The 26,945-nt window shown below is 45.1% G+C and overlaps 1 protein-coding gene across 1 annotated transcript; it reads right to left on the minus strand.

Annotated features, from left to right (window-relative positions):
- Positions 1-476: 476 nt before the first annotated feature.
- aacs (acetoacetyl-CoA synthetase) lies at positions 477-26,945 on the minus strand. Its single transcript, XM_035530168.1, has 18 exons — positions 26,720-26,945; positions 26,193-26,296; positions 25,299-25,419; positions 23,893-24,006; positions 21,049-21,146; positions 18,204-18,318; positions 17,519-17,600; positions 15,292-15,442; positions 13,140-13,220; positions 12,898-13,022; positions 9,545-9,609; positions 8,061-8,183; positions 4,498-4,611; positions 4,290-4,415; positions 3,546-3,615; positions 3,351-3,409; positions 3,009-3,211; positions 477-2,913 (listed from the first exon to the last, which is right to left on the minus strand). The coding sequence occupies exons 1-18, from the start codon at positions 26,835-26,837 to the stop codon at positions 2,776-2,778; spliced, it is 2,007 nt and encodes a 668-aa protein (XP_035386061.1). The 5' UTR covers positions 26,838-26,945; the 3' UTR covers positions 477-2,775.

Raw genomic sequence — 26,945 nt, forward strand, 5'->3', positions numbered from 1 at the left:
CATGTGTAGGTGGTTCTAGGTTAGCTAGGTGTCATGTGTATGTGGTTCTAGGTTAGCTAGGTGGCATGTGTAGGTGGTTCTAGGTTAGCTAGGTGTCATGTGTATGTGGTTCTAGGTTAGCTAGGTGGTATGTGTAGGTGGTTCTAGGTGGTACATGAATGCCACTGCTGCCTTTTCCCTGCCACGTCTTGTCACCCACACGATGTAACAGAAACCTCCGATTCATCAGAGCCAACCTTCTCTCCCCATGTGCTTCAGTGAGTCGTGCTCCCCACTGACCCGGTCACTGGTGCTCTGGTGGTCTTAGACTAATGTTGGTAGGTACTAACCACTACACACCAGAAACCACCCACAGGACCAGCTGGTCTGGAGAGACACAGTCATCTAACCATCACAGTTTGGTCCTGACTGTTCACTTCCTATCTAATAGATTCCTCACCTTAACAGGTGCCACGGTAATGAGATCTTCAGTGTTATTCACTTCACCTGTCAGTGGGTTTAATGTTGTCGCTGATAGGTGTTTACACAGTGCATATTTATATACACAAGTATTCACATTTAAACACTGTTCAATACAATTATTTCAAAGCAGAAATATATTAGTCATTAGAGATTAATATTTCATATACATTCAACACATTTACATAAATTTAAATACATGATTATATAACCTAAAAACATTCCAGTTGAGCCTTAATGTAGATGTAGTATGTAATCAAAAAAAAAAAAAAAAAAAAAAAAGGCAACATGAAGAAATCAAGGAATGTGACAGAATGACAGACGAACAGCTTTCAGCTCTCCACCTCAAACTGAAAATCTGTTCCTGGGTTTTGTAATTCCTGGTAGTTAATGGAACTTCCGTTACCTGAGCAGCAGTTGTCCCCACACCTGAGGTCCTAGATGAAGCTACACAGCCTGTAGAGCCCTGTGGTCTACAACACCAACAAACTACCAAATAACAAAGCCAAGACCAGGACTTTGGATCTGAAGGTCTGGAGTTGGACAGCTGTCTCTGATGTGATATCCAGTGACGGATCTGATCAGTAAGACCCAGTGTCCTCTGGCTCAGAGACCATGCGGAGACAAAGAGAGACAGATGGCACATGATGGCCTGGTCCGTCCTGTAGGGTCTTTAGCAGCTCCAGGGATTCTGGGTGTTGGAGGAGGAGCAGGTCATGAGCACAGTGAAGCAGACCCCAACCTCAACAAAGCTTTACTCTTACCACCATCTAACCATCTACTGAACCTCCAATCACCACCACCACCACAGTTCCTCACACACCAGTGAGAATGGTAACCAGTGAGAAAAGCAACTGCAACTGTAGAAGTAGCTTCGTAAACACTCCTGTGCACTCCTGAGTACAGCTGTGATGAATGTTACTGGGAGAACCACAACAGTGTTCTGAGCAGCAGCGTTTTGTAAGGCGGGCTGGAATTTATACGACAGGATCCAGGATCGTTTAAAATTTGTTTGAAACTTTCTCTCCCTTGAAAACACCAATATAGGACATTTTACCATTCTATATATAAAGTATGGCATCAGACAATATAAAAAGATTAATCTACACATTCAAAAATGTCAAAAAAAATTATTTGGTTGTAGGATTCAGTGAATGTTTGTCCCTTTAACACCCAAAGCTCAACATCATGATCATCTCACTCTTAGGGATAAAAAAAGACTGCAGACACCTAGGTGTTGCCAGAAAAAATATAAATATAGCTCAGAATTCAGTCTGCCAGACACTGCGCACTGACCCCACAGACTCTGCGTGTTCATCTTCCCAGACAAGAGGAGAGGCTTTCACAGTGCTTCCTGCTCTGATCTCCAACGCTGAAGAGACTGATAAGAACCGCAAACCTTCAGAAGTTCCATGGTGAGGATTTGATAAAGCATCCATCAGAAACCCAGACAGAGAATTCCCCCTCCTGCCAGAAACATCCTCCCCCATTTATCAGCGAGAACGACAACTGATCCAAGACATCGGACATCAGATGTTTCTGAGGAAGGGGTTAACCATGGTGACCATGAAATAACCAGGAAACAACTCCATGTTCACCAACTCTGCCTTCTCACACTCATCTGACACCAAAGAACTTCTGTAATGGGCATCAGGTTTTGGAATTTATGAACCACATAAATCTGACACGAACAAGTAGCCAGAACACGCACTGGACGATCTTCACAACATTCAACTTTTTGAAAGCAATGCCACAGCAACTGTTGTAAAACACATTCAGTAAAAGTGGCACCTGCCACCTCACTGCCAACAAAAATCCACCCATGTAACCTCTCCTGCCTTCCATCACAGCAGCTACAAACCAACTCACACACTCTTTCCATAACATTCTCTGTACTTTATGAGTTGCTCTGACAGCGCCCTCTACATGTAGCTGACTGCAGTGCCCTCGGACACATTTGGAACGAAGTTACAAACTCATCTTACACAAAACCATAAGACAGACACGAATGACACCATCACTGTTTATATGTTTGTCCATGAGAGAGAGAAAATGAAGGAAGGAGAGTTATGAGTGGACGTCAGGTGAGTGAGTCCTGAATACGGGGTGAGGGGTTTCTCAGGCGTGAACTGAAAACACTAAGCTGCTTTGACACGGACCCTTCCCACAGGTGTAGGGTCATTTCACTGGATTTCTCTAGATGGCCAGAAAGGCCTGAGAGGTGCTGAGAACCTCTGAAGCAGAGGGGATTTGGAGGTTCTCCTCCGGCAGGAGTTCAGAGGTTCTGGAGCTCCAGTGGGTGGGTCCAGCTGGTGTTCAGAAGTTCTGGAGCTCAGGCAGATTCTTGTACAGGTCCAGTGAGTCCGGGTTGGAGAAGGCACCACGCTGTCTCACTTCCTTACCAGCGATCACCTGCTTCACCGCAACCTCCACCTTTTTACCACTGATGGTGTACTGAAACACACACACAAACACACAGAATTGATGCTTAACTCTCTCTCTGTCTCTCTGTGTGTGTGAGAGGGGGAGATGTCTGGTGTGGTGCATACTGGTATGTCCTTGGTCTCCAGTATGAGAGCAGGCACGTGACGTGCAGACAGCGCCACTCGGATGGACGCACGGATCCTCCCCACCAGGTTGGGGCTGAACACCTGAGCATGAGCCATCTTAAGGAACAGAATAACCCGCTCCTCCCCATCACTGTTGTACTGGGGAACGCAAAGGCTGTCGGACACTTCCTCAAAGGCCTCCACTGGAGAAACAGGAAGAAAAGCTGTCAGTTGACGTCTGGGGGCTCAGGGAAATGTGTGTTGCTCCGAGTGTTAAGCATGTGTATCGAGCATTGCTTCCATCTGTAAGTGGTCTGTCTTTTATGTCTTCAGGTGTCTTACCAATGTTATAGATCTCAGAACTCCCAAAACGAACACCATTAGGATTGAGAGTGCCATCACTGCAAACAAAGGAAAGAAAGAAGTTTGAAAGATGTCTAAAGATTCTCTCAGACTCAGAATGTGTCTGTCAACAAAGCTGAACGGCGAGGATAAACAACGCGTGTGGCGGCGAGGATTAATAACACGTGACGTCACCTTCGGCCCAACATCACGATTCCTCCACTCTGTGGGTTGATCTTGCAGTAATCACCATGGGCCCACACACCTGAGTGCGCACACACACACACACACACACACACACACACACACACACACACACACACACACACACACACACACACACACACACACACACACACACACACAAATAAATAAATAGATAGTTTGTTTTTTTTTTTTATCACAGAAAAACAGACAGTTTCACAATGCGCGAAATGTATAACATTTATTTTTTCTAAAATAATAATAATAATGAATAAACAAATAACCATAACCAATGCTAACTAAAAGTAAATTAAAAATGATTAACTGGAAGAAAAAAAAAAAAAAAAAAAAAAAAAAAAAAGAAGTACCAGGAAAGCAGTAATAAATTTCTGCTACACAAACACGAGTTCTTTAAGACAGAATCTGAAAGTGAAGAATAGGGAAAATAAATAAATCATGTCTAATCAGTTACTGGTTACTATGCAATTTTGTTTTGCTACTGTGACTATACAAGCTTCATTTGAAAGTGGGATGCATAGTTCTGAGAACAAGAACAGAACCGTGTGGCGTAATTTATGTTAATGGAACGTATCGGGCGCCATCCCCCTCGAAGAAACCAGGACTCATAACTGCGCAGTTCTCCATGACGCTCTGTCTGAGAAGGGTCTCCAGTGGAGGGTCATCGTGTGGGCTGAAGGCGTGGAGCGCGTGGGCAGCTGTCGGGTGGGTGCTCACCTGGGAAGGTGGAGAAGTATGCCTTGTGGTATTTGCTCCCATTCTCATCATTCCAGAAGTGTGTGGGCTGGCAGGGAACTGGTTTCAAACATACCAGCTCACCACTCTCTCCCCACACAGGCTTACCTGTAACACACATGCACACACAACTAGGGGTCACGTGAGTGGGGTGAGGGCTCGTGTGAGGGGAGCTGTGTGCGCACGTTACCTTCTGGGCTCCAGGCTTGCACAGCCATGCCCAGGTTGCGCGCCTGGATCTCGCCCCTGAACACGGGTACTGTCCAGTTCTGACCCATGAAGCAGGAGACGATGTCTGTGCCACCTGCACAAAAGCAGAGGAAAAGAGAAACAAACAAAACACTGTTGTTTATTTAGGCCACAGGATACTGTTTGGTGAACAGCATCATGGCTGCAATTGGTCCATGAAGATTTTTACAGTTGTCATGTCATTCACGACCATTTTATTACATGAATACAACAGTTTTATAACGCTTAAAGACAAATGTAAAGCAAAGAAAAATGGCCTTACAAATGAAATTTCTGTTTTTAATCTAGACAGTTTCTACCACCAAAACATATCTAGTAACAGATTAGACTGTTGTTACTTAGCAACCAGTGAATAATACAGGTGTGATGAGTATTGTAGAACGTTCTCTCATCAACCAATCAGATGAGTTACAGCGCAGCTGTAGAAACCATTGAAAACATGAACCAGACCAGTACCTAGTGTAGTGTAAGACACACACCAGTGTTTGGGAAGGGGGCGCGCATGTGGGGTAGACGGGAATTAATATGGGGGAGGGTGTGTGTGAGCGTGTAGGGAGCGGGGGGGGGGGGGGGGGGCTCACCAGCTTCTGTGCTCTGCACACGAGGCTCCGATTGTTGACATTCCTGACACCTTGTTCTCCAGCTTCCCATTCTAATGAATATTCCGGATCACATAACGGAAGCACTTTGAACCTCCTTCCTCCTCGTTCTTTAAGACAGTCAGAAGGTAGGATGGGAGGGAGGAGAGAAAGAGGAGAGAGCTAAAAAGAGGAAAAAGGCAAAAATCCAAACAAAGGGATGGGTGATGCTGGAATCCAAAAATAAAAGCGCAGTGTTATCAGACGCAAGGAGCCGAAACAAAATACACCGTGCTTAAGAATAGAGAAGAAATGAGCTCAGCATAGAAATGTCTCGGATGGATGGAGAAAATCAATGTTCCAAAACAATGAGCTATAGAGGACAGGAGTGGAAGAGAGAGAGAGAGAGAGAGAGCGAGAGAGAGGGAGGAATTACACTGATGTAGAAGGAAGTAATCTGAAGAGAATCAAAGAAAACCCAGAAATACTGAAAGACTGATTGAAAGCAAAGCAGAAACTAAAACAGCATAATAGCAGACAGGCGGGGTTAGGACAAACTCAGTATGTGTGTGTGCACACGCTCGCGTGCCTGTTTGTATTTGTGTGTGTGTGTGTGTGTGTGTGTGTGTGTTTGCGCGAGTACGTGTGGCTTGTGTGCACAGATGTGTGGCGCGTGTGTGCGCGTACTTGTAGGTGTGGCGCGTGTGCGTGCACGCATGTGTGTGTTTGTGTGTGCGCACGTGAGAATGACAGATGGCAACTGGATGGGGGTATATTAGCTCCAGGTGGGTGTGTGTGTCCAGGTGAGTCAAGCAGGCTGAAAGTGTTAAAGTCTCCTGCAGGTAATGTCTCAAGAGGAGTGTGGTTGGCAAGGCAACAGAACCAGGCAGAACCGGCTGCTGCCACACATGCTCCTAGTGACCCCAAGGTCAAAGTCAACTCAGTCCTGACGTAGCAGAGGTCAAGGATCTGAGGAGAGGAACAGATGAGTGGCACTCTGGACACTGTGGATAACCCTGGCGTCACGCGTCACGCGTCACGCGTCACACACACACACACACACACACACACACACACACACACACACACACACACACACACACACACACACACACACACACACACACACACACACACACACACACACACACACACACACACACACACACACACACACACACACACACACACACACAGAGAGAGAGAGAGAGAGAAAGGCTGACATTTCTAAAGCCCCCCAGTGTCAAGATACGTCAGTCAAATCCGTATCTGAAATGCTAAGTGCTGAAGAGCACAGAGGAGTGTCAGGATGGAGGGGGAAGCCGTCAGCACAAACCAAACGGCAAATCAAAGCCGTTTTTCTACTAGACTGGAGATGAAACGTGGCTCATAACCAGCGTTACAGCAGTGAGCTTAAACATGGGCACTTAGCCAAGCTCTGATCACACTGGAGTAACATACACGGAGGGGAGGTTAAGATGGGAAAGCACAGCAAAACGTCTGCTCTACGACGCTGCTCCGTGCACTGCAGCTCTACGACGCTGCTCCTCACAACCACAGCTCACTGGTGGGGTCCTCAGAGTAATCGGTCATATTTTACCATCCACATTATCTTATTTGCAGTTTGCCTCTCAACAGATTATTCAGCACCACCTACAGGCCACATGAAAATGAAAACTGGCCAAGATGTGATTTGATATTTCACACAATGTGTTTGGATGCATTACACAGACTGACCAGTGTGTTTAGACGCCTTCCACCATCTGTATTTAGTACTACTTGAAGCATTAAAAAGCCACACACTGACTACAAAAATGTAGAAGTTAATGAAAATAGGCCTTTGTTCTAATAGTCATGTTGACTAGCATAAATAAATATAATACTGAATGGTATAGAAGACTGATGTCACACAGGGATTAATACAGCTTAACTGAAGAATAATATGGGTGGGAAGGTATAAAATGTACAGGCCCCTCTAATGGAGCCACTGGTCCCATCCTAGACCCCCAGACATGGCCAAGAACCGTTACTCTATACGCCACCCAGACATGGCCAAGAACCGTTACTCTATACGCCACCCAGACATGGCCAAGAACCGTTACTCTATACGCCACCCAGACATGGCCAAGAACCGTTACTCTATACGCCACCGCAGTGAGTCTGTACCACAAAACGTTTGAGCTGAGGGCAGGAACAAGTGGTGTGTTAGAACACCATGCTGTGAAAGCTGAGACACACACACACTCACACACGCACGCACGCACAGACACACACACACAGACACGCACGCACAGACACACACACAGACACAGACACACACACAGACACGCATGCACAGACACACACACAGACACGCACGCACACACAGACACACACACAGACACACACACACACGCACGCACAGAGAGGCACGTGAATGCATCCACCCCTAGTCCACCACAGCTGTTAGCGATGATACTAATGTGTTTGAACAGGGCACTGTAAGGGTGAAATCACATGGTGACGCCATCAGGTGCTGCGCTTGTGAAGGGAAAAGGAAGAGAACCCAACAAGAATCAATATTAACACACACACAGAGAGAGAGAGAGAGAGAGAGAGAGAGAGAGAGAGAGAGGGAGAGAGAGAGGGAGAGAGAGAGAGAGAGAGAGAGAGAGAGAGGGTGAGAGAGAGAGAGTGAGAGAGAGAGAGAGAGAGGGAGAGAGAGAGAGAGAGAGGGAGAGGGAGAGAGGGAGAGAGAGAGAGAGGGAGAGGGAGAGGGAGAGAGAGAGAGAGGTGAGGGGGAAAAGAAGAAAAATGAATAAAGAAAGACAAAAAGATCAGAAGAATGAAGAAAAACCAAAAGAAAAAAAATGTTTAAAAAGAAGACAAAAAGATAAAGATTCCAAACACCATTAAATGTATCCAAGACTCGCACACAGACACTCACCTGAGATGGAGCCCAGGAGAACATTGGTCTTGATGCAGTTGTACACGTAGTCATAACTCTGGGGCTTGAGAGGAGAGCCAGTGGACAGAATGGTGTGTAGACTGTGCAAGCTGTGAGTATTGGCTAACACACACACACACACACACACACACACACGTAACTATAAAATACTTATACACCATTCTTGTATCCATACTATTTACTTCTACATACTCAATCTAAACCAAAAGTTTTCAAGGAAATTTTAAGGGAGAGAGGGGCCCGCACGTATGGCTTCATCTGAGTTTTATCCCCCCAGCTGTAAAACAAAGGGTTCAGCATTGTGACAGTCCAGTGACGCCCCCGTGACACACAGGCCAATCTACTCTGTACGTTACACATGCACTTTTCCCAGAAGTTCGCGGGTTGGCACTCCCAGCCCTCCCTGTGTGTATTAAAACAAGAGTGTTGCTGAGTCACTTCCTGCCACTACAAACCAGAGTGTGAAGGTTCTGTGTTCATACAGAGACACGTGCCCAAACAGGACGGGCTGTACAAAGCAGTTCTGAGTAGAACTTCAGTCCAATTGCTGCGCTGTCTGGTAGCAGATGGGCGCAAGTCAGTGGTCTATGAATTATGAAGCATTTTAAACTGCACTGAAATGCATGCAAGCGGGCAATCTGCTAGGCCAACTGCTAAGGGGTCTGCAGACAGGGGGTCTCCCACCCTTTCTCTCAGGGGCAGGGCTGCACCCCACAAGGAGAGCAGATGTCACATGAAAATGTCAGTGTGAAGGAGCCACACATTCAGGAAACACCCTTTTCTGCATGCACGCACACATACATGTGCACACACATGCACACAGAGGTGCACACACGCACACCCACACTCCCACGCACACCCCCCCCACCCAAAAAGTCAGAACATAAGCTGCTGGTATCCTGGGATGTTGCCCTTCACAATAACGCTTTTCCAGGAACTCCAGTCTCAGAAAGGCCACAGTTCCGACACCTTCATGTACCTCAGGTGAGTCCTGTGTAGACTGGCTCAGGTAAGCAGTCAGCCAACAACAGACTACTTTCACCTGGGCATCCTTCACTGAACTGTTTCTATTCTGCCACACACACACACACACGCACACACACACGTACACACGCATGCACAGACGCACACAGGCAGCAGTTTAGTGAGTGAGTCAGAGGTCTCTAGAGAGCTGGTGGAGCAGTAGAATAAATGTGCGTTATTAAAGCTAACAGGCTAAATATGAGCTAGAGAGCAAAAAAAAAAAGGGAGGAGCGAAAATGAGGAGCTGAGAGGGGTAGAGGACATAAAAATGAATGAGGAATCATGAATGGACAAAGTGCGGCGAGACTCATTACTATCCCCACAGGGAGCCCGAACGACCGCGGGGACGGACGAGGCGCAGGACGAACAGAAGGAAGGCAGACGGAGGGAGGGATGGATCTGCCCTCCGTCTGCAACCACGTCTGGTGTCAGACACTCACCTGGTCTTAGATTCCGCTCCTCTAGGACAGACAGCCATTTCGCCCCGGTGCCAAATATGGTGATCCTGGGGGGCAGACAGCGTTGGTGTAACACTTGTAAACGCAGCCTGTCTACAGCAGACCTCTCTGCTTCTTACTGACATCCTCAGGACACGGGCCAAGGCCAAACACAACCAGAACCTGAATCTACAACTCCTGTCCAATTAATTCTAGTCAGGGGTCTGGTCTCCACACTAGTCCCAGACTGCCCCACTGAAAACATCTCACAAACACTGGCCATATGTTACAGAATGTCGTTGGAGCAACACAGAATTTCAAACTCGGCCACACGGACGCCACTGGAGACGCAGCATTGTGTTAGCACCCCGGAAATCTCTCCTCACACTCAGCACCAATACTGAACTGAATACTGAACTGAGATTCAGACAACACATCATCCATCCACCACAATATACTGCCACTGGATCTCCTAGACCCAACAACTTCAAAACGGAAACGTGTGTGTGTTTTGGTCTGTGAAGCTTGCTATAACACTACTAAAAGGAGCGGGAAAGTTTGACTATTTTCTCCCTCTTGGTGATGAAGGGTTCTACAACCGCAATGAGATAAAGTTTGCTTGCTAAGCTGAGTGTCCAGAGCAGTGGAATTGATCTTGTGATCCCAGCGACCTGCTCCAGGCTCAATCAGTCAGGTTGTGATGAAACAGCCCGGTGTCAAACCCCTCCGAGGGCAAAGGGCTACGCCTTACATCAGGTCAATACCTCTCCTGCTCTTAGCAGCCATCGGACAGCATTTTGAGGCGAACCACGTAAGCAGTTTAACGCAGGGAGCATTTAGTGTAGAGCTGGAGGAGGAGTCACAGTATATGCAGCACACAAAACACAAGACATTCATTACATGTGGCCCTGATCTGTGTGAACCACGCACACGTGCCCCCGCCAAAAATAAAATGTGTAGTACTGAGAAAACACATTGAGAACTGACTGCTGTATAGTCAGTGTAGCCATGTGTGATGGTGTGGTGTCCTTTAGAGAGTGTGGTGTCCCTTATACTGTAGTATTGAAGAAGATTTGCTTTAAAAAAAAAAGTCAAGGTAGTGAGAGTCCTTACCTAAACCCCAGTGCAGCGAGTCCTTACCTAAACCCCAGTGCAGCGAGTCCTTACCTAAACCCCAGTGCAGTGAGATCTGACTCATATACTGATCCACATACATATAGTTACATATAGAGAAAGCCACCCTCACCCCCGTCATGCACTGACCAGCACTGACCACGCATTGAACCTACTCTCTGGTTCTAAATTATAGATCAGGGTGCCAGCACCACGGAGTAGCAGCTGTAGAAAGGGTTTGTTTGAACATGAAGAAATAACCTACTAAAAAAAGTTTACATAATTCTTCAATAAATGATGTTTAATGTTTTAACTATTTGTTCAATAAAAAACATTCCCATAAAAGCCATTGAATGCTTATCATGAATAAATGGTAATGAAGTCATTTGAGGTGACACTCATGCAGAAGCTGCAACCCTTTTCTCTGCAGCTGGGCGTACGCCACATGATTTGTTTGCGTGATTTTAACCCCAATTTGCCCCTTCTAGCACATTCTCCCAATCTGAAGCAATTTTCCAGGTCAAGAAATTGACTGGACGTGACTGGCGGTGCGGATGATCTGAGAGAGGAGGAATAAGTTGGTAGTTCTGAAGTGACTGGAGGCCCTCTGATATCAAAACATGTTTGAGATTTATGGAGAACATAATTGCACACATGATACTGGCACTAGCCAATGAAGGAGCTAGAAGAATAAAAGTGATACTAGCACTAGCCAATGAAGGAGCTAGAATACAATAACACAGCGTGTTCAGTGGAGTCGAGACCAGAGGCCAGCAAACAGTGGCCAACACATGCGGGTCCGATCCCTCCAAGGTTCACAAAGACGCACAAACACATCCACCTTCATCTTTGTTTTTCCCGCTAGAAAATGCGATGTGCGGTGTTGACATTCGTAGCCCATTCTACGACACCCCTTCTGCACCTGATCAAGTGTGTGCACACTCATGAAAGAAACACGAGACATACTGAGAAAACAACGACAGAGACAAAAATCTGTTAGGATTTTAAAAAGTCGTGTAGTGTACAGCCAGCCTAGCACACACTCTCCCACCTGAGCGCCACAGAGCGAGAACAAAGCAGACCAATACAAAGAAAAGAGAAACAGAAAAAAAACGACCAGAACAGTAAGCTGTCCGTCTCATGAGCCGCTGCCATGACAATATCCTGCTTACAGGTGATTGGCGGCAGGTGGCAAGACGAGGAGGATAATTGGTCATTTAGGATGTAAGAAGGGAGTCCAGATGTCCTTCTGTCTACAAGATGAAATGGGGTGTGCGTTTCCAGAGTTGACCTCCGCCACAGAGCGACGGAGAACTTAAGCATGTCACTATAGAGCATCACGACCAACTGTTCACCAGGTGAAGCTCCTGACATCCCACTCAGCGAACACAGTGAGAAGAACACAGCGAAATGTGACTCCAGATGGCACCCATTCTGGCTCCAGGAGTTAACAGCCTAACAGGAGTCTCCACACACACAGTTTAAAGTAGTCGACATGTCCTTTGCTGAGTGCTGGGTTTACATCCGCCCCTCCCACACCTCCACACCTCATTTCTTTCTCCTCCACCTTTACAGCCACAGTAACCCACTAAAGCTCCACCCACAGGTGGACTGTGCCAATGTCCCAAACATGCCTCCCTGTGGCCTTTTCCTGCGCACGCGTGGAGCAGGCGATGTCCGGGCGGCCGATTAAATATCGACCAGCATTAAGAGTCCAGCTTGCCGCCTCTGGTGCGACAGGAGTGGAGTCAGAGGTCCCTGACCCCGAGCACTGAGGGAAATCTCCCTACAGCACAGCCATGAAGCAGCAGTTATGTTTTATTCATCTACAGTGCGGACGTGGAGAGGAAGAACGTGCCACACACCTGCAGGGTATGTGTTGTCCTAAATGTGTGTGTGTGAGAGTGTGTGTTTAGGTATACATTCCCTAAAGCTTCTCTGTTTAACAGATTTAACAGAAAGAAGAATAAAGACCTCCAGGAACTACCAGAAGAGCTTAAAGCTCCCACACACATGCAGTATATAAGACACAGCTCAAGGTCACATCAGAAAGGACCAATCAGAGGGCCCCGCCTTCCACTGTTGCCTTGGTGATGTCATGTAAAGGTCAGAGTGACAGGTGCTGTCACACTGTCCTTCAGTTACATGGTGATAACATCACCAGCCCCACTGTAACATTATTATTATAGTGAAGATGAAACACACACACACACACACACAAACAGTCTCTCACTCACTCTTACCCCAGCTGGTCCACCAAGTTCCATAAAACGTTGGGAGTTGGAATGAGAGGAGAGCCATCATACAGGACGACCGAACTCCCAACAGCCAGAGAGGAGATCAACCAGTTCCACATCATCCACCCAGTCTGGAGAGACCAGGAGAGAGACCGGGCAGTGATGCATCAACCCTGAAGGTGGGGCGGAGGTTCTCTCCGTTTCTTCTACAGTACACGTGAGAATTTGTCTAGATTAAAAGTACCTACCGTGGTGTAATAGATGATGACATCACTGCTTGTCATGTTGCCATGCAGAATGTGTTCTTTAAGGTGCTGGATGAGCGTACCCTGGAGGGGGCGGGGGTGGAGGGAAAGAGGGAGGGGCTTATGGTCAGATGTAGGAGGGGTTTCAGTTTCAGTCATTACACTTAGATCTTCCTCCTGTTCAAACCAGTGATGAGTGTAACGTGCCGCAGGTGCTTTTGTCTCTGCTGCAGGCATACGCCCAACGGGGTCTTCGGAAGTACGGAGTGCAGAAGGCAATTCCAAGGAATTCTACACCAGCCGTTGCTGAACTGAACAGGAATTTCCTGTGTTCAGTCATTTAGCCATTTCAAAATTCACCCAAAGAACCAAACCAACATGGTTAGCACTGGGCTACAACACCGTTGATGGACAATCACAGCATATCCGTTTATAGCCACAACCCGCATCACCTCCATCATGTGTCCCCGTCATAACCGTACAGAAGAGAAGCACCGATACATCACAATACTAACAATCAATCCTGGCTGATGAAATAAAAGAAATTAGAAATTACACAAAATTAGTTGTTGTTTTTTTTTAAATAGTCAACAAACTTGTATGTGATGTCATTTAAAGTGCACCAGCGCTCGACAGGAGCGTAACTGCTCTACTCAGCGGCACATTCTTGATTCCAGTGTGCCGCTGTTCTAGCAGATTTTGACACTTGATTTCACTGTGTCTGACCGGTTTAAGCCGTTTCAGTTTCATGAAGGCCACCAACACGTCTCTGGTTCTCTTGTTAATAAACCACAACAGCAAACTGCAAAAGGAAATGTCAGATCTAGAATCAGATCAGCTCACATGTCTAACAAAGAACCGATCAAGCAGCCATGTTGGACTAGGGGCTTCCAAAGGCAGGTGAGATGAGGGAAGAGTCTTCATGTCCCACAAGGTTCCCGTGGTCTAGCCTCAAATTAAAGCCGACAGCCTGAACTTCAAACTCCGAGTCATTGTTCCATTTAAAATGTGTGTGTGTTTAAAGCCTCAAAACCAAAAAATAATTTCATTGTTCACCTCCTTACTGTGCAGGTGCTTCACTGGTGGCAGATACGAGACAACCAGGGGCAAAATCACCCCTTATTACTAAACACACACACAGCCTTTAGCTGACACTTTTATCCAGAGCAACTTACAATTATGACCGAATACAATCTTGAGTAATTGAGGGTTAAGGGTCTTGCTCAGGGACACAACAGTGGAAACTTGGCAGTGGTGGGACTTGAACCAGCAACCTCCTGATTACTAGTTGAGTACCTTGTGCATACGTGTGGGCAGTGCGTACACACACACACACACACACACACACACACACACACACACACACACACACACACACACACACACACACACACACACACACACACACACACACACCTCAGAGGTGTAATTACAGGCCCACTCCACAGCCTGCCATGACTTCAGTCTGCCACTGTTTTCATATACACAACCTTAATTACCCACAGAGTGTGACAGAGGGAGGGTGTGTGTGTGTGTGTGTGTGTGTGTGTGTGTGTGTTCGTTCATATACATGTACATAGCTCTAATTATCCATCTGGTGAGACATATTAGACAGAAATGGTGCTAAAGCCAACGAAAAGAAGCTGTGAAAATTAAACACAACTGCTGAGAGACACACTTTTTTTTTTTGTGTGTGTGTCTGACATCATATAATCTATGGAGTCTGTGTTCATATGACATACGAGCTGCATTCTTGCAGTTTTATTGTCAGCAGACAGGCAAGGTTTCCTCGGCTGTGTGTCAGTGCAGCAGGTCTGCACTCTGGGACAGAGGACACACTCGCCACTTACAGCACTCAGCATCTGCCTCACTCCCACACACAGGGAAAGACAGACGAGCCCTTCTGTGCCAGCACTCTGCCCGCTGCTGCAGCACTAGCAGTGGGCTAATGCTGCTACCTCGTGGGGAGTACTGGTAAGGCATGACAATTTATGGCCACTAGATGTTTGGACAAAAATCGCTGAGATGTGCTGTACAGCACACAGTCTAACAGACATGCACACACACTGGTACACGCATAATCTTGCACGCACGCACACACAGACGGATGCACACGCACAAAACCCCGGACACACCCACACACACCCTTTCTCACCCCGGCAGAATGCACCATGCACTTGGGAGAGCCCGTGGTGCCCGAGGAGAACATGATGAAGAGAGGATGAGAGAAGGACAACTGCTCGAACTCCAGCTGAGGGTCCTGATCGCCCTCTTTTCCCAGAGCCAAGAAATCCTCCAGAAACACACTAGAGAGAGAGAAGAGAGAACGAGAGAGAGAGCGAGAACGCAAAATGATTCTTTATGGACAAAAACCTCACAGAAAAAAAAAAACAAAAAACAAAAAAAAAAAAACCCACACATTTGGAATTTTGTAAAGATCCTAAAAGTTGCACTGTAACACAGCAAGTCAGAGACCTGACCTAACCCCAAACCTAAAACCCTATGACCCCAGCACTCAGAACTGGGTGAATTTGCTTTCTCTCCCAATGTTAAAAAAGCTCCTTCACACAGTCAGTACAGACTCCCCTAGACTCCTGTCCCCACACAGCATATCTGAGTAACTGTCTACACCCACAGACGCCCTCCGAGACATCAAAAGAAAAACATCAATACAATTCTCTACACCCTTTGAAAACCATACCTCAAAATGCTTGACAAAACTCACCAAAAGGAATACATTAATAATTTAACCAAATTAAAGTTTTTAAATTAATAAATTAAAATGTTGTAAATTATTGAACATAGAATACATTTTAGCAGATTATCTGATTAAAAATAAAAACCCCAAAGAAAGGCCACGCCTTAACAGTGTTCAGACATAGTGACCGTAACCTGGAGACAGAAAAGGTCATCGTCAGAAACCCTGGACATCCAGAGAACGTACATGAAGTCAGAGCAGCTCAGGAGACACAGACACAGACACACAGACACACACAGACACTTCCTTACACTGATAATAACGTTCATTCCATTTTTGAAGATAAAACAATAAGAATGATACATTTGTGTATTTTGGCGAGATAACTGAATGTCAGCACAATATGTTCAGAACCGTCACACTCTGCACTCTGAGAAAACCGTGAAATGTGATCTTAAACTCAACATATGTTTATTTAAGTCTGTGTGGGGTGTGTGTTTACATTAATTGTGGGTGTGTGTCTGGTATGTATATAGCATTATTATTTTTATATATATATATATATATATATATATATATATATATATATATATATATATATAATTTATATATATACAATTATTCAAATTCATGTCAATAAAGTGAGAGGGAGAGCAACACACAGACAGACGTACGGACGCACGGAGATTGAATTGCGCTACAGTCCGTTTGCAGATATGAAACAGAGCTTTAAGCGACGCCGACACTGTACCTGTGCATGCCAGACACCTGTGTGCTCACCACCGGGCAAATACCAAAAACAACACCAACGGCAACGTGATTCAGCAGCCCACTTAGCAGGTTAGAAAATTGACGTCTGTGCAAAATAACTTCATCATGCATTCTTCAATTCTACAAATATAGAAATATAATCTATAATACAATGTAGGATTTAAATTAGAATAATATAAATACATTTTAATAATTGTTTTAGGGCTCGTTATGGCCTGTTAATTACACCAACACTTAAACACAATCAATTCACATCAATTATGTTACTGGTGGGGAAAAAGTGAAATTAGTTTTTTTTAAAAGGTCACATCAGTCCAACTGCATCATGCAGTAATCAAGAATGAAAATCAGAATTGTGAGAAATAAAGGCAGATTTCAGAGAAATAAATCAACATTTTATTTCTTTTTTTAAGTGGCCAAAATGGGCTTCCACAGACTTGTGTGTGTAAACAGCCCTGCTGTTCTGATCATCATTAGAAAAAAAGATGCAAACTGTTCTGTGGTTTAAGACTTTTGGTCCTCACAGGGACCTTAGGAAGGATCCGGTGAATGAGGCCCATTGACCCTTGCCTCTTAATACCCATAATGCATTGCTAGTAACATGGCAGAACGTAACTATAGTTAGATGACTAGGGTCATGGTTACTGGGGTTAGGGATTAAGCCCCTCCAGCCAATCCGCTGGCAGTATTCTGGCCTCCCCCTCACTGACCCCAACTCCACAGTTACCATAGTAGCTATAGCTCAGTTAAGTAAGTTTAAAACAAACAAACAAACAAAAACAGACTTTCAGTGAGTCCAGCAAAGTGTGTGAGATACTTTCATGTGTTCTAGGCATGGGGAAATGCTCCGTCTTCACAAAGGTTTTTAAATTCCAATGTACATCAGCACAGACAAGCACACATGCATACACACCTGTTGGGGATCTTGGAGAGGTCTATTTCTTGTCTGGAACGAACATAAGGAATTACAACTACCTTCTTCAGATCAGGAAGACCTGAGAGAAAGAAGAAGAGAGAGAGAGAGAGAGAGAGAGAGAGAGAGAGAGAGAGAGAGAGAGAGAGAGAGAGAGAGAGAGAGAGAGAAGGAAGAGCAGAATTTCTCATTTCAACAGTCATCTTTATTAAATCAATATAACCAAAGTACCTCACCAGATCAACTTTGCCTACATCACACTGCAAAACACACCTTCATTACATGATGCTATTCCTGGATTTAGTACATTCAAATTCAATATCAATCCTGGACTTCAACTGAGCAATAAACAAAGAGAGAGAGAGAGAGATGTTCTCCATTTAATGTAAAGATCCCAGTATAAGTGAGCAGCAGGTGTATCATATACACCTCACTGGAGCTATAAAGGGAAACTCTTGGAGGTTTTTAAACTGAAGCAGACGTCATAAAGTCAACAGGGCACTTATAGAGCATAATAAATATGAGACTGGATGATGATAAAGCAATGAAAATTAAAATATTAAACATTAAAGATTGTGCAAGGGTCAGCATGTGTGTGTGTGTGCGCGCAGGTGGTTGAGGCATGGAGATCTGTGGGGGGTGTGGTGTAGTGGTGTGTGTGTGGGGCGGGGGGGGGGTCCATCACCCTTGACGACGCTCTGGAGTTTCTCCATGTGGTCGTGCTGTTTTCCATTATACACAACAGCAGCGACAGAGAAAATCAGTTTCGGCTGGATCTGAGAAAACCTGTCCAGTACACCCTGAGAAGAGAGAGAGAGAGAGAGAGATGGGAGGAGAGAATTGATTGAGAGAGAGAGATTGGATTCTTACCAAACCATCAAATCACATTTCCACCTTCGTACAAAAGCAACTCCATCATCAAAGCAAAGGGAAAATACTCACACCTTTCACAGACCACATAAAAGAACTTGATTCAGTTTGTCACAATTACTAGAACAATAGTGTCAATTTGGCATTAGACATTAATGTCAATACAACTAAAGTTATAAAAGCCAGATCACAGAAAACAAATTTCCACTTTAGCTTCCATAGAATCACACCATCAGTACAGACACACCCAGAATCAATGACATTTCTTCAATTAATAAATTATGAACTCCCAAAGACAAAATGACCTCATGGTCCCAAGACCTTAACAGTAAATCTAACAAAAACAACAACAAATTACCTCTCACTAATGTAATCACAAACAGTACCCACCCACACACACAATAATATGCAACACATTAAATGTTCAGTCAACACACAGGAGTCTAAGGTTGCCAGCCTGTTAAAGTTGAGCTGTAGCTCTCACTTTTGGCCACAAGGTGGCAGTAGCACATGTGTCATACATGAGCTGCCTTTGGCCTTACAGGCCACCACCACACACTGCTGGTAACAAAGCTGTCAACTTTGGCCTATTTATAGAGCAAACACTATTCCCGTGTGTGTGTGTGTGTGTGTGTGTGTGTGAGTGAAAGAGAGAGAGACACACACACACAGAGAGAAAGAGAAACTGCCCAGCTGACAGATCACGTGTGCACAACACCTACTTTAAGTGTGACCTTAGATGTCAGTACCAGGATTAAATAATATAAGTACCAGGATTAAGTACTGGCCCATTCCAAGCATGTGTCTTTTACTTTAAATGAATATTCCAGAACTAAGCCTTTAAAAAGCATTCAGAACTTGAACAAAAGGTTTCATTATATTTTTTGGCATTTGACAAAAATATCCCCTACAGCCAAGCAGAAGACATGAGTCCACTGCCTGATTTTAGCGTCGTCTTTTTTGGGAGGTGTTTTTTGTTTGAGTGCTTGGTTTTAAAGATCTTAGTAATATTCCGGAAATGCTGAAACAAGGTCAGCAGCTCTGCTAAGAGGCGACATCCCACCCTCACGGAGACACGACTCAGGAGTTAAAGCCAGGCTACATATTAAACCAAGCAGTAGGTCTTCACTACACACTAAATAATTACAGTTTAAAACCCCTGTGTAGCTAAACCATGTGCACCCTTAGAATTAACCCACCCCTTCCACCTCTTTGAACATCCTCTCATTCTGCTAAACAGGATGTTGACATTTCTCTATAAAGTTGGAGACACCAGTGCCCAGGGTGGACTTCTGGGTGGAGTGGTTGAGAAAACCCTTTACAGTTCTTCACCACCCAAAACGGCCATAACACCCCGTCGTCAACAGAACCAGTGCATGAACTCTGATCACAACGTGGTACAACCACAGATATTTGCCTTTGCTTCCTGGTTGTGCCAATAGAGCAAGAAGCTCAGTGCCTTGAGTACACACCGTTACACGCCGTTACAAGCATTACACACCGTTACACGCCACTATATACCGCTACATGACATTACAGGCCACCACATACCATTATGCGCAGTTAGACTACATTACACGCCGTTACATGGCATTACACACAGTTACAAGCATTACACACTGTTACATGCCGTTACAAGCATTACACACTGTTACATGCCACTATATACCGCTACATGACATTACAGGCCACTACATACCATTATGCGCAGTTAGACTACATTACACGCCGTTACAAGCATTACACACTGTTACATGCCACTATATACCGCTACATGACATTACAGGCCACCACATACCATTATGCGCAGTTAGACTACATTACACGCCGTTACATGCCATTACACACTGTTACATGCCACTATATACCGCTACATGACATTACAGGCCACCACATACCATTATGCGCAGTTAGACTACATTACACGCCGTTACATGCCATTACACACTGTTACATGCCACTATATACCGCTACATGACATTACAGGCCACCACATACCATTATGCGCAGTTAGACTACATTACACACCGTTACAAGCATTACACACTGTTACATGCCACTATATACCGCTACATGACATTACAGGCCACCACATACCATTATGCGCAGTTAGACTACATTACACACCGTTACAAGCATTACACACTGTTACATGCCACTATATACCGCTACATGACATTACAGGCCACCACATACCATTATGCGCAGTTAGACTACATTACACACCGTTACATGCCATTACACACTGTTACATGCCACTATATACCGCTACATGACATTACAGGCCACCACATACCATTATGCGCAGTTAGACTACATTACACACCGTTACAAGCATTACACACTGTTACATGCCACTATATACCGCTACATGACATTACAGGCCACCACATACCATTATGCGCAGTTAGACTACATTACACACCGTTACAAGCATTACACACTGTTACATGCCACTATATACCGCTACATGACATTACAGGCCACCACATACCATTATGCGCAGTTAGACTACATTACACACCGTTACAAGCATTACACACTGTTACATGCCACTATATACCGCTACATGACATTACAGGCCACTACATACCATTATGCGCAGTTAGACTACATTACACGCCGTTACATGGCATTACACACAGTTACAGGGCTCTTACATTGACTCCGAAGTCTGGGGATGTGGAACTCCAGATAGCTCCAATACTGGCAGCTGCTAACATGGCCTCTACTGCATAAACTCCATTAGGGAGATAACCTGAGAAAGAGAAAGAGAGCGATAAGGGATTAAAAAATATAATGTGTCAGTGGTAAGACACTACAGGCGTGTGGCAGAAGGATCCTGTTAAATGATTTCACATTAAGATATTTTTAGCCAGCACTCAGTTGAATTAATCTCGCCATTTCTAAAGCCACTGTGTGGTCAAAGTCAGAACACACATTAACTCTCTCACAGACCCACCCCCACACACACCTTACTAAGTTAAAGACAGAACACACATCAACCCAGCCCAACACTTTTCTATGGAAGGGTGTAGGATGTAGGCAAACATTGAAAGAAAATATATAAATCAGAGTCACTCTCAAATGAAATGGAGATCCTTCTGTAAAACAAAGAGCATGTTTGCTCTGGATCTGTACGAGCATCTGGGGCAGCAAGGAATGTTTAAGAGAAGGGGCGGAGACAAAGGGGTGGAGTCAACAGGAGGGAGGAGGAGCATGTGAAGCAAAGGAGTGGAGAATCACGCCTCCAACCAAGAAGGTCAATATCACGTTCCAGGAAGAAGTGAGTATACAGTGTAGTCCTTTTCTCACACGCTCACACTTCACTTATAAAGTAGCGTTAAATTCTCCTCGACGCAAAACCTTCACAGAGCATCTCTATGAGGAAGGACATAGTGAGGACACACACAAACACAATAAATAATAAGATCCTGTCCATGCCAGACATGCCCATAAAACACACACAATTGAGAATGGAGAAAGTCTATAAACAAACACTCACATGGGCAAACACACCCACTTACACACCCACGCAGGCAAACACCTACAATTAAACATTAGACTATAAAAACAAAGCAATAAGCAATGAGCACGCACATGTGCGCGCACACACACACACTACCCAGGTCTTCTCTAACCACACTAGACCTTGCCGAGTTTCTATCCATCTCAGTGAAAGCCTCAGACTTCATCCATCACCGTTGGGCGGGTGGCACAGTGGTCTGCTGTGACCGGTCCTGTGTCTCCTGTAACCCTGAAACTCAGCGTGCGCTTTCCTGGGGGATGCACCCACATACAGGACACAGCAGGACAGCGCTCATGTGTGCGGTGATGCAGAGCAGAAAATCAGGACAGGATTGCATTATATTCCATGACCTATACATTTACAACACACACAAACAGCTGAACTTTTCTTGGTCCTCGCTTCTGAGCAAGTATTTCATGACATTTAGGATTGTGGGTGTTTGTTTCTTTGTGCTTGTTTTTAGTAACTTGATTTGCAAACTGTGGTTTGAGTCAAACTCTCAGTAATGAGTAGAACTCTGACCCTGCTGTACTAAAGAAACCTCCTGAAACATTTCCACAGCGCGTGCGCTCTTCTCCCCCCCCCCCCCCGTGTGTGTGTGTGTGTGTGTGTGTGTGTGTGTGTGTGTGTGTGTGTGAGGTTGGCTGTGCTCCACAGAGCAGCTTGTAGAAGAACAGATCAGGCCTTGTCTTGTGTCATGGCTCCAGGAGCAGGGTGATTGGGTACAGATGGTAGTTGAGGAACTACTGCAGAACAGAAAACTAAAGAAACAGGACAAAGGTCACATCTCATCCTAACCCTTAACCATAACCATGACCATGACCATGACCCTAAGCAAGACAGGTGAAAGGTCACACCTAACCTTAACCTTTACCTTTACTTTAACCCTAAAGCTAAACTTTACTTTAACACCATCCTTAACAGGACAAAGCTCACACCTAAAGTTAACCCCAACCGTGACTTTAACCCTTAACCTTAATCCCTATGAGTCTCTAAAAACATGTTAGAAGGAATCTCTGAACTACTGGGAGACTCATTATAATATTTAATTGATAGAACACATCCTCCTTCATTTTAAAATCCATTTAAGATCAGATCAGGATGTTGTGAGTACTTTAAATGTCAGTACTAAAATGAAACGCTTTATCAGCTGTGGGGCTTTGGCCGAAGACACTTTTGTGTGTGTGTGTGTGTGTGAGAGAGAGAGAGAGAGCGAGAGAGCGCGAGAGAGAGAGAGAGCGCGAGAGAGAGAGAGCGCGAGAGAGAGAGAGCGCGAGAGAGAGAGAGAGAGAGCGAGAGAGAGAGAGCGCGAGAGAGAGAGAGAGAGAGAGAGAGAGAGAGCGAGAGAGAGAGAGAGCGAGAGAGAGTGAGCGAGCGTTACAGCTGGGCGATAGTTAAATTTAATCATCATAATATTTCCTCGATATTAAAACATCGTGCTAAATGATAATCCTGCTCCGTGAAACTAGCAAGGATTTCCACGGGTATTTATTATTGTTTTCAATGTTAACGGCTCTGTTTAACTTTATATTTTACATTTTTCTAATAATATCCGTTATTACTTTATATTACATCTACCATAACAAAGGCCAGAGGTAATAGCTCTGCTATCTTCATCTTTCTTTGCAGATTAAAAACTCAAATCAAACACTGCCTTTGTCAAATTAAATAATTCCAAATAAATGTTACATGCACAGAAAGGAAAAATGACAAGAACCATTGCAAGCTTTGAATGAACAGAGCAAAATGAGGATGATATGCTGACTAATGAGAGGGGTTAGAGTTGGGATTAGAGTTAGTTGGGATTAGAGTTAGGATACAACTGGAAGTGCTTTGGGTTTAAAACCAAATGAGCAGAAGAGAACTGGAGAATGTAACTGAAGCTACCCATCACCCACGTTAACATCCTTCTGCCTCGTGTGTGTGTGTGTGCACGTGCGTGAGTGTGTGCAAGTGTGTGTCTGTGTGTACTCACCTACAACCCTGTCACCCGTGTTAATACCCATCTTCCTCATGGCTGTGGTGAAGTGGGCCACGTCACGTCTCAGTTCTCCAAACGTCACCTTGACGATCGCTTCCTCCCCCTCACCTACACACACACACACACACACACACACACACACACACACACACACACACACACACACACACACACACACACACACACACACACACACACACACACACACACACACACACACACACACACACACACACACACACACACACGATTGTTCAGTATGAGTTTTGGTCATCGGTGAGTTATGTCTGATCGGCTCAAGGCTGAGCGAGTCGGGGCTCGGCTGTTCGGGTCTGTGCGCAGTCACAGGCACGTCAGGGTTCTGCCATTACTCCGAGTACAACAGTGACGCAAGCCACCTGATCAATAACACTCAGGCAATCACATTAAGCCTTCTGTAGCCTACAGACCATCCATTATGATATGAACCCTGCCCATACCCAAACACTGCAGCTACAAATCAAATCAAATACTGCCCACAATTCCTACATTAGCCAGGGTGGTTCAATGACAGGACTTATCTAGAGATACAAATCACTCTCACACACACACACACACACTCTCACTCACTGTGACTATGTGTGTGTGTGTCTTTGATTTGTATCTCCAGGTCAAACCTGCCATTGAACCACTCACAGAGTTCATGTGTGCGCGTGCATATGCTTGCAGGTGCCAAGTGCATTTGTAAAATTAAATGTTCTCCTGAACACTCCCCTTTCCAACACTTTTAAACGCAGCTGAAATAACAGACTGGCTGTGACATCACTGCACAACCACATACACACCGGCCAGTTTACATTTGCGTTACGTTTTCTTCACTTACGCTGAAAACATTTTAAAAGGCACAAAATTAGCCCAGATGGACCGATGGACATACAATGAAGAACGCTGAGACATCTCATGAGTTCTGAACCTTCTGGAGTAGACGTGATCCTGTCAGGCTGATCTCACACACCCACCTGCGCCCTGTTAATGCTTGTCTAGAAGTGTGTTTCTCCTGGCAGAACTGTTCTCAGATCAGCGGGAAAAGGCCCGCACCTACTAACATGTGGCTATAACTTTTTAGTCGAGCTGTATAAGAAACTGTACGTTTTGTATTTGTATACACATACAGGAACACAGATGACCACACGTGCAACCCCACACACATACACAAACAAACAAACACAAACAGTCTAACGAGTGGCTAATGAGTGGTCACTGTGTTGTTCTAGTAGGCGGTCGGGTCCAAACACCTACATCTGTGGTTCCAGGTGAGAGTTCTGATGAGTCACAGTATTCCCATGATCGCATATCACATATATGTGATTAAACCTACTGCAAGTATACGTGCGCACACACACACAAACACACAGACTCACGGGCAGCATAGATGGCAACTTTGTCCTGGTCCTTGTGCTGAAGTATGTTCTCAGCGTAGTTTAGTCTGCTGCCCTTAAACCACTCCGGCACATCAGAAGTCTTCTTCGTCACGTCAACCACCTGACAGAGAAAAGACATGAAGACACGTCAAGATGAGCCCCACTTCAGACAAGGGGTGCAGTTTTAATGGCCCAAAGAACACTGGCCATATTCAACAAGCTTTTTCTTTTAATTCAACATGAATTCAACATGATTTTTTAAATTCAGCATGTTTTTTCCAAGTTTACATAAAGTACAAAGCCTGTAAGATTCTGACTGATGTAATGACCAACTGACAGCACCAGGGTAAACATTGACGCTATTATTTAACACCAGTTATAAACGTGCGTGAAAATCGCCCACACCTGAGTTCCGTCCCAGAGTGCTTATGCCCAACCTGTGACATCACCACCAGTACTGTAAGTGTCCCCGAACATACGACAGGTTAACAGCATGCCTGCATCAGCTCAGAGATGCTCTCATTTATGAGAGTACGCCCTCGTACAACGGATAAGCAGACGGGACAAAGCTATTCTCTCAGGTGAGTCATGTCACATTAATGCTCCTTCTTGTGAAGGAGAGTCACAATAACTCTGACCAACATCAGGAAGAAAGAAATGACATTAACATGTCATGTCAGCGGGAGTCTGCGCATGTCATTAAAGTAGAAGAGTTGGAACCAGCAGTGTACTCCTCCACTCGGTTATCAGCAGTACTGACTTGCACTCATCCACCCTTTTTATAGACGTGTATTCATTATGGAAACCTTCTCTGATATAACGACTGTGCACCATGTGTGTTGACAAAATGAACTGCAGATCTCGGCGTGTTCCTGTCACAGGTTTATCACATACCTCTTCATACATGGTTGAGCTGGTGATTCCACAGAACCTCCAAACCTCTGCCCAGAACTCAGGGTAGTTCTCCACCGACCACTGGTACAGCTGGTCATAGTTAGCTAAAACAACAACACCAACAAAAAAAAACGACAGCAAACATACAATATGGCACAACTTAATGCTTTAATGGAGAATATGAGAATTAGGCCAGTAATGTTAAGCACAGCTGCAGTAACGATGGGAAGAAGAACAAATCAGAACATAGCCTACAGCCATTCAAAGAAAAAAATATCACTGTAGCTAGAGACCAAAAAAAAAACTAAAACATTTAGGAAGGAAACGGGGTCTATTTTTAAACATAGATCCCTATTATACAACATAAATAAATTATTCTTTTAAAATGTTTAAGATTATATATAGAAGCCTGTTTCCATCCCACCATTCCTGCATATATATATCGGCAGGGCTACATATATCTGGGCTCGAGAGAGCCTCAGTGCCGGGCGAGCTCGTGCGGTTATACCGCAGCCTCGCGCACTCACCGAGCTGAAGCCCGAAGTGTCGGTTCACCCGAGCGCGGAACCGGTCCATCTGCGTGACTGTCTTGGAATCCGGACGCCACAGCACCTTGGACTCCACGATCTCCGCGTCCTTAGACATGGGGCCTGCACGGGAGCTGCACGGGGACCTGAGCGCGCTACAGTGGGCACAGACGCGTGCGCTGACGTGCAGACGAAACTGTCACACAATCACACGAGCTACTTCCGA

The sequence above is a fragment of the Electrophorus electricus genome, chromosome 9 (genome assembly GCF_013358815.1).
Source record: "Electrophorus electricus isolate fEleEle1 chromosome 9, fEleEle1.pri, whole genome shotgun sequence".
Lineage (NCBI taxonomy): Eukaryota > Metazoa > Chordata > Actinopteri > Gymnotiformes > Gymnotidae > Electrophorus > Electrophorus electricus.

What these genes read in the sequence shown, in the direction of transcription:
- aacs (XM_035530168.1), bottom strand. Translation starts at nt 26,837, where the DNA reads ATGTCTAAGGACGCGGAGATCGTGGAGTCCAAGGTGCTGTGGCGTCCG. An exon ending in AGTTGCCATCTATGCTGCCC is followed by an intron (nt 24,007 to 25,298) that starts GTGAGTCTGTGT and finishes GTGTGTGTGTAG; the next exon opens with GTGAGGGGGAGGAAGCGATC. An exon ending in CACGGGTGACAGGGTTGTAG is followed by an intron (nt 21,147 to 23,892) that starts GTGAGTACACAC and finishes TCTCTTTCTCAG; the next exon opens with GTTATCTCCCTAATGGAGTT.